Source organism: Babylonia areolata, chromosome 7, assembly GCF_041734735.1.
Source record: "Babylonia areolata isolate BAREFJ2019XMU chromosome 7, ASM4173473v1, whole genome shotgun sequence".
In the NCBI taxonomy this organism is placed as follows: Eukaryota; Metazoa; Mollusca; class Gastropoda; order Neogastropoda; family Buccinidae; genus Babylonia; species Babylonia areolata.
This window is the reverse complement of record NC_134882.1, coordinates 25,123,350-25,139,387: the sequence shown is the minus strand read 5'-3', so window position 1 is coordinate 25,139,387 and position 16,038 is coordinate 25,123,350. Positions and strand designations below refer to the sequence as shown.

At 45.2% G+C, this 16,038-nt stretch overlaps 3 protein-coding genes across 3 annotated transcripts in view; all 3 read left to right on the top strand.

Annotated features, from left to right (window-relative positions):
- LOC143283915 (ran GTPase-activating protein 1-like) overlaps positions 1–16,038 on the top strand; it is an 85,307-nt gene that overhangs the window by 44,666 nt on the left and 24,603 nt on the right. Inside the window, exons 5-6 of the mRNA XM_076590337.1 lie at positions 6,061–6,195; positions 6,509–6,667. Of these exons, the coding sequence (XP_076446452.1) occupies positions 6,061–6,195; positions 6,509–6,667 (294 nt within the window). The remainder of the gene's footprint in view (positions 1–6,060; positions 6,196–6,508; positions 6,668–16,038) is intronic.
- Positions 10,214–12,344, top strand: LOC143284204 (uncharacterized). The gene is made up of 3 exons (XM_076590872.1): positions 10,214–10,694; positions 11,044–11,590; positions 12,333–12,344. The coding sequence occupies exons 1-3, from the start codon at positions 10,462–10,464 to the stop codon at positions 12,342–12,344; spliced, it is 792 nt and encodes a 263-aa protein (XP_076446987.1). The 5' UTR covers positions 10,214–10,461.
- Positions 12,026–14,373, top strand: LOC143284214 (uncharacterized). Its single transcript, XM_076590879.1, has one exon. It carries the CDS (start codon positions 12,468–12,470, stop codon positions 13,764–13,766), a length of 1,299 nt encoding a protein of 432 aa, XP_076446994.1. The 5' UTR covers positions 12,026–12,467; the 3' UTR covers positions 13,767–14,373.

Sequence of the window (16,038 nt, the reverse complement as noted above, 5' to 3'; positions counted from 1 at the left end):
GCTTAGTGGAATGCCACAAGATCTGGCCTTCCACAGAGATGGTTCCATCACTATTCGTTTCCTTCCAGAGTTTCTGGCTAAGAACCAAGACCCTGAGGTTCCTTCCCCCTCTCCGAGGGTCAGACCTTTGTCTGATATTCTTGCCCAAGATGATGAGGATAGGCACCTGTCCTGTTCGGTGTCTCAAATATTATTGGGATAGGTCTCACCATAGGCGTTCTTCTCAGAGGTGTCTGCTCATCTCCCTCAATGAGAATTACAAGAAAGACATTGCTGCAGGCACCATTTCCCGCCAGGTTTCCCAAGTCATTCGTAGAGCCTACTCTCATGCACACAGGGATATCAGCTGTCTTCATCCCAGGGCACACGAAGTGCGGGCCATAGCTACTTCGGCTGCTTTCCAGCACTCAGTGCCAACGCAGCATGTCTTGGAGGCAGCCTTCTGGCCGTCTGAGAATCCCTTCATCAACTTCTACCTCAGGAATTTCCGTATGACCAGGGCTGACGGTTCCAAGGGGATTTCCTTTGTCGCGGCTAACACTGCCGTCTCAGTTACAAGGGCTCCCCATATGAACCAGTAGGCGTTGCCCTCCTCCATTTGCTTTAAATTCTGCATCAGTTTGACATGGTACAGTATATGACACCAAAAGGAGGAGTTTGTATTATACTCCATGTTTGGTGTTAAATATACTTACCATGTCAAACTCGAATGCCCGCCCGTCCGTCCCCGCGTCTCCGCCGTGGTTCTCATGGGGCATTTTTGTTCATGGCCACGGAATGATTAAGCGCTTATAGTTTTTAGAGGCGTTTGATTGGCTGAGAGCGGTGGGCCCGTCTTTTCACTGTTAGCCGCGCGAAATTTGGCCAAGCAGAGCAAACCAATAGGCCTAGTTTGCATCAGTTTGACATGGTAAGTATATTTAACACCAAACATGGAGTATAATACAAACTCCTCCTATTTGTGTGTGTGTATGTGTGTTGTGTACTCTCTCTGTATGTGTGTGTATATATATATTATATAAATATATATGTATGTGTGTGTGTTGTATACTTTCTCTCTCTCTCTCTGTAATGTTCAGTGTCAGGTCAGGTCATTAGATCTGCTACTGGTAACCTGTAATCCAGTACAACCTGTTCAGGGTCGGGTTGCCGACGACTAAACCGGCACTCCCACCACTCCCTTCTGGGACTGGTGAGGCGGGTGGCTAGACACCCTTATGGAGATCCATAAAAGGGCGTCGGCTCAGGAGAGCCACCGACGGCCATCTAGCTCCACCGTGCTGTGTGCATGCCACACGCAGTTGGCCCCCGGGGTATGTCTACCCATGTATGCGAAGTCTGGATCCGGCAGAATCTGCGGAAGAAACCTATCGGTTCAACGGAGAGGAAGGCGGTTACAGCAACGCACTGTGGAGTGCAGAGAGCAAGATGAGACACCGAAAGGATATCTTGGTCATCCACTGCATCCGTGCTCATCCTCCAGTCGTCTCGACTTAGTCTTGCCACTGGAAATTGGTGGACCCGGACGAGAGAGTGAGGTCGACGTTGCGCAGCTCCTCTTCACTTTAAACAAACTCATCGCGCAAGTCATCAGTCATCCTAAATGACCTTTCATCCTTCATCATTTCATCATCCCCAAGTCCTGTGGCGACAGGCGAGCGACGAAACGACAGGTGTGGGTACACTGGCAGTCGCAGCCGCAGACCTGCACACAGGCGGCTCAGGCCATAGGGTCGTTCTTCGTCGACAGGAGCAGCGATGGAGCTCGGCAGCCGTCTGAGCGTCTGAGCAGCCCTCTTTAGGAATGCACTGCTCACCTCCCTGGCATGAGGAAGGGGCTAGAAAAGGTGCCCTAAAAATTGCCTGCTCCATATCACCCTGGCCAGCATACCGCGGCTGGCGGGGACCCTACATCAGCGGTCGAAACAAAGAGAAAGAAAAGAAAAAAAACAAGGATCGTTCCTCTCACCATTGGTGCTTGGAACATAAGGACTCTCCTGGACAGAGATAACGCGGACAGACCCCAAAGGAGAACAGCACTAGTTGCATCCGAACTCGCCAGATACAATATCGACATCGCAGCCTTGAGTGAGACTCGGCTTGCAGGCGAAGGCGAGCTCTGTGAACGGGGATCTGGTTACACCTTCTTCTGGAGTGGACGAGGAAGCGAAGAGCGACGTGAGGCTGGTGTTGGTTTTGCAGTAAAAACAGCACTTGTCAGCAAGCTAGCTGGAATCCCAAAGGGAGTCAACGATAGGCTTATAACCATGAAACTCCCACTGGCATCTGGCCAGAAGCACCTCACCATTGTCAGTGCCTACGCCCCAACCATGACCAACCCGGATGAAGTGAAGGCGAAGTTCTACGAGGACCTTCACTCTGTCATTGCTGCCATCCCTAAAGCAGACAAGCTCATCATTCTTGGGGACTTCAATGCTAGAGTTGGCTCTGACTACATCTCCTGGGATGGAGTGATTGGAAAGCACGGTGTGGGCCACTGCAACCCAAATGGATTGCTTTTGCTTCAGACCTGTGCAGAGCACGAACTGCTGATAACCAACACAGTTTTCTGCCTCCCTACCCATAACAGGACATCATGGATGCACCCTCGCTCAAAGCATTGGCATCTCATCGATTATGTCATCGTCGGGAAAAGGGATAGGCAAGATGTACGTGTAACAAAGACCATGTGCGGCACCGAGTGTTGGACAGACCATCGCCTTGTAGTCTCGAAGCTGAATATTCGAATCCAGCCCAAGAGATGCCCCCAAGGCCAGAAGGCTCCAAAACGGCTCAACATCGCTAAGCTGAAAAAACATCACCATCAAACAGTCCTTTGTGGAGCTGCTGGAAGATCGTCTGGAATCCGCCTCTCTGGACAACCATAATGTGGAGTCTGACTGGAGGACCCTGCGTGAGCTGATCTATAGTACAGCTTCAGAGACCCTGGGACCCATGACCAGAAAGCACAAAGACTGGTTTGATGAAAACTCTGATGAAATCAAGCAGCTTCTGGATGAGAAACGCCGTCTGCAGCAAGCCCACCTGAGCAACCCAAAGTCCACATCAAAAAGGATGCGTACAATGCCATCCGCAGGACTGTTCAGCAAAAGTTACGCCAGATGCAGGATAAGTGGCTGAGTGACAAAGCTGATGAGATCCAGGGATATGCTGACAGGCACGATATGAAGAGGTTCTGTGATGCCTTAAAAGAAGTCTACGGCCCCACATCCTCAGGATCATCCCCCCTCCTCAGTGCAGATGGGAATACCTTGATCACCGAGAAGGAGAACATTCTCGAACGATGGGCTGAGCACTTCAACAGTGTCTTAAATCGCCCTTCCTCCATAAATGATGAAGCCATAGACCGTCTCCCACAAGTCCCCACCAACGAAGCACTGGACGATCCACCAACACTTCTTGAGACCCAGAAAGCAATCCGTCTGCTATCCAGTGGCAAAGCACCTGGTTCAGACTCCATACCAGCAGAGGTCTACAAGGATGGAGGCACTGTGCTGACTGAGAAGCTTCATCAGCTGTACTCACTCATGTGGAAAGAAGAGACGATCCCCCAGGATTTCAAAGATGCATCTATCATTCACTTGTACAAGCGAAAGGGGAACCGGCAAGCCTGTGATAACCATCGGGGCATTTCCTTGCTCTCCATCGCAGGCAAGATACTTGCCAGGATCCTACTAAACCGCCTCACAGCACACCTTGACCAAGGTCATTTGCCTGAGAGCCAGTGTGGATTCCGGAAAGAGCGAGGAACCACCGACATGGTGTTTGCTGCAAGGCAGCTACTAGAGAAATGTCAGGAGCAAAATGCTGATCTGTTCTCCACCTATGTCGACCTCACTAAGGCCTTCGACACCGTGAGTAGAGAGGGACTGTGGAAGATCATGGCCAAGTACGGACGCCCTCGGAAATTTATTTCCTTGGTCAGCTAATTCCATGAAGGCATGCAGGCTCGAGTCCAGGACAATGGCGAAACATCTGCTCCTTTTGCTGTCACAAATGGTGTCAAGCAAGGCTGCGTCCTGGCTCCAACGCTGTTCAGCCTCATGTTCTCTGCAATGCTTACTGATGCCTTCAGAGATGGCGATGTTGGAATCGGCCTAAAGTACCGAACAGATGGCAAGCTGTTTAACCTCAGAAGGCTTCAAGCAAAAACGAAGGTCATGACAGACATCATCAGAGACTTTTTGTTTGCTGATGACTGTGCCCTCAACGCTGGATCTGAAGCTGACATGCAACTCAGCGTCGACAAGTTTGCCACTGCCAGCAGGAACTTCGGCCTTACCATCAGCACGAGGAAAACTGAAGTTCTCCATCAGCCAGCCCCAGGGAAACCCTACGTTGAGCCCAACATCACAGTCAACGGTCAGAGACTCAGTGCGGTGGAGCGGTTCACATACCTTGGCAGCACACTGTCATGAAATGCGACCATCGACGATGAAGTGAATGTCAGGATTGCAAGAGTAAGTGCAACTTTTGGTAGACTCAATGCAAATGTCTGGAACAGAAGAGGCATTAGTCTTGAGACCAAGCTAAAGGTCTACAGAGCAGTAGTTCTCCCCACACTACTGTACGGCTGCGAAACTTGGACAGTGTACCAACAACATGCCAAGAAGCTGAACCACTTCCACACAACATGCCTCAGGAAGCTACTGAACATCAAGTGGCAAGACAAGACCCCAGACACAGAGGTGCTCGCAAAAGCCACCCTTCCCAGCATCTTCACCATCCTGATGCAGTCCCAGCTTCGCTGGGCTGGACACGTGGCGCGCATGCCAGACCATCGGCTGCCCAAAAGGCTCTTCTATGGCAAGCTGCAACAAGGGAAGAGATCACACGGAGGTCAGAAGAAGCGCTTCAGAGATACTCTGAAAGTCTCTCTGAAAGCGTTTGATATCAACCCTGACTCCTGTGAGGAATCTGCAGTGGACCGTAACAAATGGCGCGCTGCTGTGCACAAAGGCGCCAAGTTGTGCGAGGCCAACAGGACTGCTGCAGCTGTTGAGAAGAGGCAGGCCAGAAAGTCACGGGCAAACAAGCTCCCTGACAATGATATGCCTGTCTTTGTCTGCCCCAACTGTCAGCGAACATTTCGTGCGCAGATTGGACTATTCAGCCATCTGCGCACTCACAGATAGATTCATGAGCATCCTTCCCCCCACCCCACCACCACCCTCCCCCCATCCCCCATCCCCCATCTGGATGACAAGATGGTCATCATCGATCTCGATGGACACACCACCACCACCACCACCATATATATATATGTATATGGGGGGAGGGGAGGGGGTATCTATATTTAGTATATATGTGTGTGTGTGCAAAATAAAACAGAAGTAAGAAAAGAGAGTAAGTATGTTATGCAATCACAAAGTTGAACAATACCAGTTGAACTTCTCAGTATCTCACTGAAAAATTTGTCTGCTATTTGACATAGTTCTTGGTGGTTGTGTCAGAAAGAAAATTGTTTCACAATAGAAAACCATGGCATTAACTTAATTATGAAACCTATCATTCAAATACTTACTAAGATAAGTCATGTAAAGTTGGTTTCCAAAACATCTGAGCAAAACCTAAACTACATTGAGCTCTACAACAAGACTTCACAAAGCCAGGCATTGAAACCACAGATCTAAAAATAGATCTAGTTGATCAGCAGCATAAAAAGTATGAGGTCTCCACACAGGGCAAACTCAACAATCTGCAGCGCCACACATTATCCATTCAGTTAGTCCCTCATCATTCTCCAAAAATATCTCACACCCCAAAAAGACAACATCACAGGAAAATTGCATCACACAAAACATTGTAAAACACTGCCATGGCGTGTCATGGAAAACCCCATCAAATGTTAATCAAGGATGAAAATAGAGAAGTCATGAGTTGTGACATGCATGACCACGAGTGTGTGTTTATACTTGTTACATGTGTGTGTGTGTATTGGTACCCTGTTTGTGTTTATGTGCATGTATGTGTGTGTGAACAAACATGCTGTATTCTTGTATTTGATGAATCTTTAAATTTGTGTGTGTGTTTTGACAGATGCTGTCTGAATGTCTGTCAGAGTGTCACAAAAGTAGTGTGGCAGCTGGCACCCCATTGGCACTCAGGGTGTTTGTGTCGGGGAGAAATCGCTTGGAGAACGATGGAGCTACTGCCCTTGCTGCTGCTTTTAAGGTATGCATGTGTTCAGTTCACTGTTCAGGGTCCGTTCATGTGCAGATTGTATGCATGAATGTGTGTGCAGAGATTAGCTGGATTGTACTTTGTAGGTCTTTGGTCAAACTCATCCTCTTCATTGTAGATGATCATAGGGTCAGACTGAAGGTCCTATACATGACATGATTTTAACTTTTTTTATGCGTTTGTTCTAGAAATTTTTAGAATGTCCCAGATACCTACTTGGATGAAAATGCAGTGTCTTTTCCATTTTGAAAGCATCGGGGACGGACATTTATGCATTATGGGAAGCCCTGTGTTGGTTTTGCAGGTGATGGGCACACTCGAGGAGCTGGCCATGCCTCAGAATGGAATCAACTTGCCGGGCATCACAGCCCTTGTGGAAGCCATTGCTGTGAACACCAGACTACGAGTGCTCAACCTCAACGACAACACTTTCACTGAGGCTGGAGGTGTGGAAATGTCTAAGGTCAGTGGTGGTGTAGTTGTGGCTGTCTTGGCAGATCCTCTGTGTAGGTGTCAATGTTTGTGGGGAAATGTGCAGTTGTCTACTTTTTGTCAAGTTGAAGTGTTACATGACTCAGTGTCAAAAGGTGTGCAAACTGACAGTGACCCTTCTAAAATGAAAATAAAAAATGTTTATGAAATGACTTGTGTGTTTTTCTTTGTGGAATGGGTATGAAATTGAATAAAGATATATCACAAATAAATTCAAAGCGCTTCCTAAGTGTGTGTCTGATTTGTGTCAATAAATGTATAATTTTTGTGTCTATTTCCGGCAATGAAAAACGGACACCAAGACACCAGCATATGTTGGTGAAAGTTATAGTGAATGCGACACAAGTAAACAGGATAAAAATGATCGATTATGCTTGTTAAACCTTTATTTCACACAGATAATACCATAAGGGACCTCAGCATACATGCATTTGCGTAAAATCGCTCGCTAAAGTTTAACCTTTCGGACGTCATTCGTGTCGCAACTGTGTCGGTACAGGTTCACACAATTATTATCTCGTGAATATCGGTCAAAACTGAACAGAAATGGGATTATTTCCTTTGGGTATGTCGCAAAATAACACTGCAAACTGCAAATTTTTGAAAGGCAACGGATTATTTATTTTTTAACAGTTTTGTCCACCAGTTCCGTTTTGTCGTCATATCTGACGTTCAACTATCAAAGGAATATTTTGCTTGTTATAAAAAATATTCATATTTCTGTTTCTTCACGACATCCGGAACATCGCAACACACATCTGTTCTACTTCCAGTCAATGAAAACGGCGCGGAACGAAAGTTGTTGCAGTTGAAAGTTTGTCGTCATTTTATCGGTCTTTCTGACGTTCAACAAGATCTTACGTTCGACAAGAAATCAGGTATGGTTTGACGTGTTTATTGTTCTAAGTTTGCGTTATTCTGTTTCCTTCTTCTTTTCGATTAAAAAGAAAGTTAGTCGAAGTTTGTTGCACATTGCTTTCTGTGATACATTGGCCCTTTGTGGGTTGAAAGTCTTTGTTAGTCCTTCACATTGCGACACGTGGTTGTGTGTCATCCTGACGACCGACCAAAAATGTTTGTCGTAACAGTGATGTTCAACTGTAATCCGTGATTATTAGCTGCAGTCTTTTAATTCTCATCCGATTTGGCGCAATAATGAGTTTGCATCATAATATTTCGAAAATAACTTTAAAAGACTTAACTGGGAATGGAAATGTTATTTTTTGGTCACATTTTATTTTAAGAAGAAAAAGTTTTCATGCAGCCCATCAGTTACTTTGTTTAGATTTTATTTGTCATAACACCTAGACTTTTTTTTTAAGTACATGCTTGATTTACTATTGGTGGTGGTGGTGGTGTGTCCATCGAGATCGATGATGACCATCGTTGTCATCCAGATGGGGGATGGGGGGAGGGTGGTGGTGGGGTGGGGGGAAGGATGCTCATGAATCTATCTGTGAGTGCGCAGATGGCTGAATAGTCCACTCTGCGCACGAAATGTTCGCTGACAGTTGGGGCAGACAAAGACAGGCATATCATTGTCAGGGAGCTTGTTTGCCCGTGACTTTCTGGCCTGCCTCTTCTCAACAGCTGCAGCAGTCCTGTTGGCCTCGCACAACTTGGCGCCTTTGTGCACAGCAGCGCGCCATTTGTCACGGTCCACTGCAGATTCCTCCCAGGAGTCAGGGTTGATATCAAACGCTTTCAGAGAGACTTTCAGAGTATCTCTGAAGCGCTTCTTCTGACCTCCGTGTGATCTCTTCCCTTGTTGCAGCTCGCCATAGAAGAGCCTTTTGGGCAGCCGATGGTCTGGCATGCGCGCCACGTGTCCAGCCCAGCGAAGCTGGGACTGCATCAGTATGGTGAAGATGCTGGGAAGGGTGGCTTTTGCGAGCACCTCTGTGTCAGGGGTCTTGTCTTGCCACTTGATGTTCAGTAGCTTCCTGAGGCATGTTGTGTGGAAGTGGTTCAGCTTCTTGGCATGTTGTTGGTACACTGTCCAAGTTTCGCAGCCGTACAGTAGTGTGGGGAGAACTACTGCTCTGTAGACCTTTAGCTTGGTCTCAAGACTAATGCCTCTTCTGTTCCAGACATTTGCATTGAGTCTACCAAAAGCTGCGCTTGCTCTTGCAATCCGGACGTTCACTTCATCGTCGATTGTCACATTTCGTGACAGTGTGAGGCCAAGGTATGTGAACCGCTCCACCGCACTGAGTCTCTGACCGTTGACTGTGATGTTGGGCTCAACGTAGGGTTTCCCTGGGGCTGGCTGATGGAGAACTTCAGTTTTCCTCGTGCTGATGGTAAGGCCGAAGTTCCTGCTGGCAGTGGCAAACTTGTCGACGCTGAGTTGCATGTCAGCTTCAGATCCAGCGTTGAGGGCACAATCATCAGCAAACAAAAAGTCTCTGATGATGTCTGTCATGACCTTCGTTTTTGCTTGAAGCCTTCTGAGGTTAAACAGCTTGCCATCTGTTCGGTACTTTAGGCCGATTCCAACATCGCCATCTCTGAAGGCATCAGTAAGCATTGCAGAGAACATGAGGCTGAATAGCGTTGGAGCCAGGACGCAGCCTTGCTTGACACCATTTGTGACAGCAAAAGGAGCAGATCTTTCACCATTGTCCTGGACTCGAGCCTGCATGCCTTCATGGAATTGGCTGACCAAGGAAATAAATTTCCGAGGGCATCCGTACTTAGCCATGATCTTCCACAGTCCCTCTCTACTCACGGTGTCGAAAGCCTTAGTGAGGTCGACATAGGTGGAGAACAGATCAGCATTTTGCTCCTGACATTTCTCTTGCAGCTGCCTTGCAGCAAACACCATGTCAGTGGTTCCGCGCTCTTTCCGGAAACCACATTGGCTCTCAGGCAAATGACCTTGGTCAAGGTGTGCTGTGAGGCGGTTAAGTAGGATCCTGGCAAGTATCTTGCCTGCGATGGAGAGCAAGGAAATGCCCCGATGGTTATCACAGGCTTGCCGGTTCCCCTTTCGCTTGTACAAGTGAATGATAGATGCATCTTTGAAATCCTGGGGATCGTCTCTTCTTTCCACATGAGTGAGTACAGCTGATGAAGCTTCTCAGTCAGCACAGTGCCTCCATCCTTGTAGACCTCTGCTGGTATGGAGTCTGAGCCAGGTGCTTTGCCACTGGATAGCAGACGGATTGCTTTCTGGGTCTCAAGAAGTGTTGGCGGATCGTCCAGTGCTTCGTTGGTGGGGACTTGTGGGAGACGGTCTGTGGCTTCATCATTTATGGAGGAAGGGCGATTTAAGACACTGTTGAAGTGCTCAGCCCATCGTTCGAGAATGTTCTCCTTCTCGGTGATCAAGGTATTCCCATCTGCACTGAGGAGGGGGGATGATCCTGAGGATGTGGGGCCGTAGACTTCTTTTAAGGCATCATAGAACCTCTTCATATCGTGCCTGTCAGCATATCCCTGGATCTCATTTACTGTTTTACTGTTAGTATGGAATGAAGTACATCATACCAGAAGCTTAAAGATGATTTGATCATTTATGACATGGTGCAGTTAATAATTGTTTATTAGAATATGACAGTTCCCAACCATTCCCCTTAAAGTAAAAATTCATGACTAATCCTGTGCTCTTCACAACTGAGTCCATTTTTTTCCCATGCATATGATATGGGCAAAATAGGATGGTGATGTTTTGTCCACTCTTCATCTATTTCTTCATTATTCAACTGATTTTTTTATTAAATTTAGGTGTGCATTTGGCCATGTTTTCAGAACACAAGCAACATGACTAGAACTCGTAAGGATCGTACCACTGTTACCAGTCCAACATCAGACAGGAGGCTGACCAATGCAGAAAGATGTCGGCTGTACAGGGAGAAGATGGCGAGAGACCCTGTCCTTCTGAAGAAAATGAGGGACGATGACAAGGCACGAGCAAAAAGAAACCGTGAAAAGCTCCAAACCCCTGAGCAGATTGAACGGCAGGGACAGTTACGACAGCGTCATAAGCGATATGAGTAAGTTTTTTTTCAATGTTTATTGGAATGGCAAATGATCTTTATCTCCCTGAAAAAAAATTTGTTTTTTGGTTTGTGTGTGAAAGAAAGGTAAGTTCTAACTATTGGTGGTTTTTATTATTAGTGTTGTATTTTAATGGAATCTGGGCACGTCCAAATACTTTTTTTTTTTTTGGGGGGGGGGGGGGGGGGGCATAGTCACTGGCAAATCTTGAGGCAGCAATCTGATATTTGTAATGTATTGATTTGATCACTGCTTTCGCAGTTTTCATTTTCTGAATTCAGAATATTTACCATTACCAGACTTTTTTCACTTATATAATGGCCACTGGACTGTTTTTATTTTCAGAGAAAGAAAAAAACAGAAGGCTGTGGCAGAGCAGGCCAGCGGGATGTCACGCCCCAAAACAAGGCTGGACAAGGAGAAGCTGGCCAAGAAACGTGACGCAAATACGCTGGCAGTGAGGAAGCATAGGGCCAGTTGGACAGCACAAAAACGTAGACGTGTTAATGAGAAACGAATGGCTCGTTACTACGCGCTAAAAGAAGCTACAAAAGTTGATGAACTTGTAACAAGGCAAAGTCCTGAAGTTGTTTCACCAACAGGATGTCCCTTTTCCAACCAGGAAACATTCAAGAGGGCAGTGCGCCGTGTTCGCGCTAAGATTCCAGAAACAGGCAGAAAATTTGCGCATCTCTTAAAGGGCCTCATAAAACATGCAGACAAAGAAACCAGTCACGCCTTAAAAGAAATCCATGTGACTGCAAACACACCAGAAAAAAATGAGAAGTCAGCAAGAAGTTTGGAAGAACACCTGAACTGTATTAAAGACAAACGCGACATAAACACACTTCGACATAAACGTGGTCTTGCTGAAGCCTTCAAGGACTGCGATGTTGGAATCAGCACATACATGTCAAATCAGAGTAGTCAAACTACATCACCATACAAAAAAAGAAAAATGGACCAAATGCAGACAGACATTAGGGACTTTTTTCACAAGAACTCAGTTGAAAATCCTTGTAAAACTTCTTCAAAAAAACAACTGATGAAACCTGTGAGGGAACTGCACAAAGAGTTCGTGCAAACTTCAAAATCACAAGTGTCACTGAGGTCCTTCCAGAGACACAAGCCGAAGGACATTTCTTCAGTCACCAGACTGAGATTTAGACAATGTTTATGTGAACTCTGTCTGAACCCAAAAATGAAACTGAGAGACTGAAGTTAATGTTTGTAAAAAAGGGTGAGGATGTGAGTGTGAGAAGTTTGCTGAATGAAAGTCTGTGTGATTTTGAGGATGCACCAAGTCGCTGTGTGTAGACAGGGAAATGCCCTCAGTGTGGCATTCACAGAACTGACAAGCAGCTCAAAGAATGTCTTGGAGAGAACATGACTAAGCAGATCGGTTGGTCGAAATGGGAGCGTGTTTGTGTGGGTGCATCAGTGTGTGTGGAAAAAGTTAAAAAAATATGGAACAATGGATGAATGTGTGAATGAGCTGTTGCAGGAGCTGGGCCAATTGTCGAGACACATTTTAATGCCGAATGGCAGCGCAAGCAAATACAAGTGCTGAAGGCTAAATTGCCAGAGGGGTGGGTCATGTTGACCTGTGACTTTGCCGAAAATTTCCTCTGTAGGTTCCAGGATGAGCCTCAGATTGCTCATTGGGGGATACAAGCAGGTCACAGTGTTTCCTGTAGTGGCATTTTGGAGATGTGGATGTGGGGAGTTGAGGCGGGACTCAATGGTGTTTTTGAGCAACGACTTGTGTCATGACGCACACTTCACACAGCTATGTGCAGCAGTCTCTCCAGTACCTGTCCAATCTCCTGGACTTGAAAAAGGTGGTATTGGTAAGTGATGGGTGTGCTGCACAGTTCAAGTCCAAATTACCTTTTTTCTTTTTGACCCAGACAGAAATTCCTGGGTCAGAATTCTCAGTGGAAAAGGTATTCTTTGGCTCTCGTCATGGGAAAAATGACTGTGACTGGTGTGGAGGTGCAGTGAAGAGATCAGTCACGAGAGATGTTGCAAGCGGAAGAGTGACCATACGGAATGCTCAGGACATGTATGAGCATTGTTGCAGGACTCTGTCCACATCACTTGATGCAGACAACTGCCAACATAAAGTCCAGAATTTTTTTCTAGTGGATGAGACGCAGATTGACAGAAGGATCAAGTCCTCAATGTTCACAACTGTCCCTGGATCTCGGAAAATCCACCACCTGAGAGTGCTGACAACAGGTGTTCTTGCTACAAGACAGCTGTCTTGTTTTTGCAGTGGTTGCATGGCAGAACAGTATGACCAGTGTCAGTCACCCAATCATGTGGACAAATGGGACATTGTAAAAATGAAATACTCAGGTTCTCTACCTTCTGGCAGTGGTTCCTCACAAAAGGACGGTTTGAAAAGACCGGTCAGCAAACCCTCAGAGTCAGATTCTGTTGACACTGATGTGGAATTGCCATCAGATTTCTGTGCTGAGCATCAAAGCCCTGTGGTCTCACAGTCAGAGTCAGAAGGGACTGACAGTGACAGAGTAGCTGTGTCCGAAAAGGGTTCAGAATCAGAAGATGAAGGGCTTCACAGTGAGCCCACAACAGAAAGGAAGATCTTTTTCAGCCATGTTTTGGAAGAACTCCAAAGGTGCAGTTCCTTTGAAGAAGTTCAGCTTCTCGCAGAGCAAAAGAAGGAGATGATTGAAAGGTTTTGTCTTCCAGTTCCAAGCATCTCCAATCCTGTTGGGTCCACAACTGATAGACAAACATGGTTGCTGTTGGAACCTGAGGTAAGGCACAGATGCTTTCCACTTTGTGTTGAAGGAGATGGCAGTTGTTTTTTTCGGTCACTGAGTCTTCTGCTGTTCGGTGATGAAAAGCATCATGTGGAGATGCGTTGCAGGATTATTTTGGAGATGGCAGGCAATCCAAAATTGTTCCTTGATGGCAGATCATGGTGTGGTCCTCATGATAGGGTGTCTCCTGAGGAAATAATACTTGTGAAAGCAACGTCCGTGTCTTCAAGCCCTTCCCTTGAGACTGCATTTCAAGAAGAGGTGATGGCTGTTTAACAGCCAGGCACATTTGCAGGTCTGTGGGAGTTATTTGCAGCATGTCAGGTGACAAAATGTGCATTGCAATCAGTTCACCCATCTGTTGGGTATCCGCTCTACAGGCTGCATTGCAATCGCATTATGAGACCACACAGTGCACACACTGACCACAAGTTGTTCATCATGTGGTCATCCACTCATGATGATGGGACCAGTGGTGACAACTGGCTACCCAATCATTTTGTGCCTTTGGTGTTGAGATCACCAAATGAGACCTTTCCCAAAAGGCATGTTTTCTATGAAATCCAATGGCACGGCAGCGCATACGTTGGGGAAGTGCTTGAAACAGATGAGCTGCTACAGCTTTGCTGTGTGAGGTACCTGGAGTCCTCAAAGAAAGATGGTCAGAAAGTATATTTCTGGATTCATGATCCAGAAGTGTCTTGGGAACCTGTCAGTGCCATTCAGCATGAGGTGAGACTCCAGTTGGTGGAAAACCTGTCCAACCAGCGCACACAGTATTTCACTGCCTCCAGATAGATGGTCCTCAGCCTTTTCATTTTCTTTCTCTTTTGCTTTTTCATTTTCATCTGTGTGTGTGTGTTTACTTGAAACAATTACATGTTGAGGGGTGATCAAACTGTGTGACGTTTGGGTATACATTGCGTATATTTTTCTAGAATTTTTGCATGATCCTTGGAACATGTTGTTTGTTTGAATTGCACCACACTAGGTGTTCAGTTGTACTGCAGTGAAATAACTGAAATGTGTATTGAATGTGTGATTTATTTTAATCAGATCTTTGTGGGGATTGAGGATGTTCATAACTTTGTATACCATCTTGGGTTACATGGTGTGGAGTTCTTCACATCTGTAGATTTCAGTTTTTAAGGTGTAGATACGGATAAGATGAATCACAAGGTGATTCTGTAAGCTTGTTTTTTATGAGTCCTGAATCATATTTTTGTGGAGAACAATAACTTTATCAGCTGTTGCACAATGCTCAGTCAGCTGCATCCTTCGTGTAATACTGACATCCAACATATGTATGAATTGTTGTCAGTGCTGGAGAAAAATAAAACAAAATGAAATCTGATTCTTTCAGTGTGATTTGCCTTTATATTGTTAAGTTCCTTATACATACAGAAAAAGTGGGAGTTTTCTGTCATGTCAAAAAAAAAAAAAAAAAATTTAAGATGGTGTTGGTCGGACATCAGGTATTACTACAGAAATCGGGTCCAATATCATAATTGAAGAAATATTCAAAAACATTTTTCAATGCAAGAAATACATACATGAATGTACATTTCTTGTAAAACTGTATGAGTACCAATTTTGAATTCTATAAAATAGAAAATAAGCAATTTATGTGGTAATACCTGACATCCGAACATCTGCACATTCCAGTCTTCAAAGCTCATTTTCTCATAAACTATGAAAATGATTATCTTATGCATTTGGGTATGCTTAGCAAACATACAGGGCATTCTAAAAATGTATATATTATCACATTTTGTCATACTTGGTATTCCCATTGCTCTGTCCTCTTTGCATCAACACCTTTTGGCACTTAGTCACATACATGTTCTGTGATGCTGTCTGAAGATTTTGAGACATAGACTTATCAGCACTTTCTTCAGCTGGTTAAATTTTGTCATGTAAATAGGTCAGTGTACATGCACTGACTACATTACAGTGACTACTGTTCAAAACTTAGTGTTTATCGTACTGTTTTCGACTATTCACACAAATGCTGTGCTGCATCAGATCTATGTTATCTATATTTATAAACACTTTGATTACCTGGAAAGTTATTGGAATCATGTTGTTTAATAGCTATCAACAGCTTATCAGGAGATTGTTTGAAATAAGCAAGATGTGATGACCTTGACCAGCAAATCTATAATTACACCTGAAAGATTTCTCCAACGTCTAACAACAAGATGTATTTAATTAGGGCATAGTGACAGGATATAATCATGTTATTATAATTACTGAAACGTGTATTTCACAATGTAGGAAATACAATCAGATAAATTCAATAGTTCTCCTCCCATCAAATATTACATTTGCAATGATACTAACAGCATTAAAAAGGATGTTTAAATCACAGTGCTCAAAACTTTCACAACATGTAAATCAGCTTTCACTCGTCAGCCAAGGTCCCTTTCTTTCTTCCAAACAGTGCTCTGCTAACTGACTTGAACTGTAAACGACTGACCCAACAATATACTTGCTTGATCAAAAATACGACTGGCTGGCACAATCGTACAACTCAAGTGACCAGTCC

Bases quoted from the DNA above. Each gene is read 5' to 3' on its own strand.
- LOC143284204 (XM_076590872.1), top strand. From the start codon at position 10,462: ATGACTAGAACTCGTAAGGATCGTACCACTGTTACCAGTCCAACATCA. The intron at 10,695-11,043 runs GTAAGTTTTTTT...TTTTATTTTCAG, and splicing joins CAGCGTCATAAGCGATATGA to AGAAAGAAAAAAACAGAAGG.
- LOC143284214 (XM_076590879.1), top strand. From the start codon at position 12,468: ATGACGCACACTTCACACAGCTATGTGCAGCAGTCTCTCCAGTACCTG.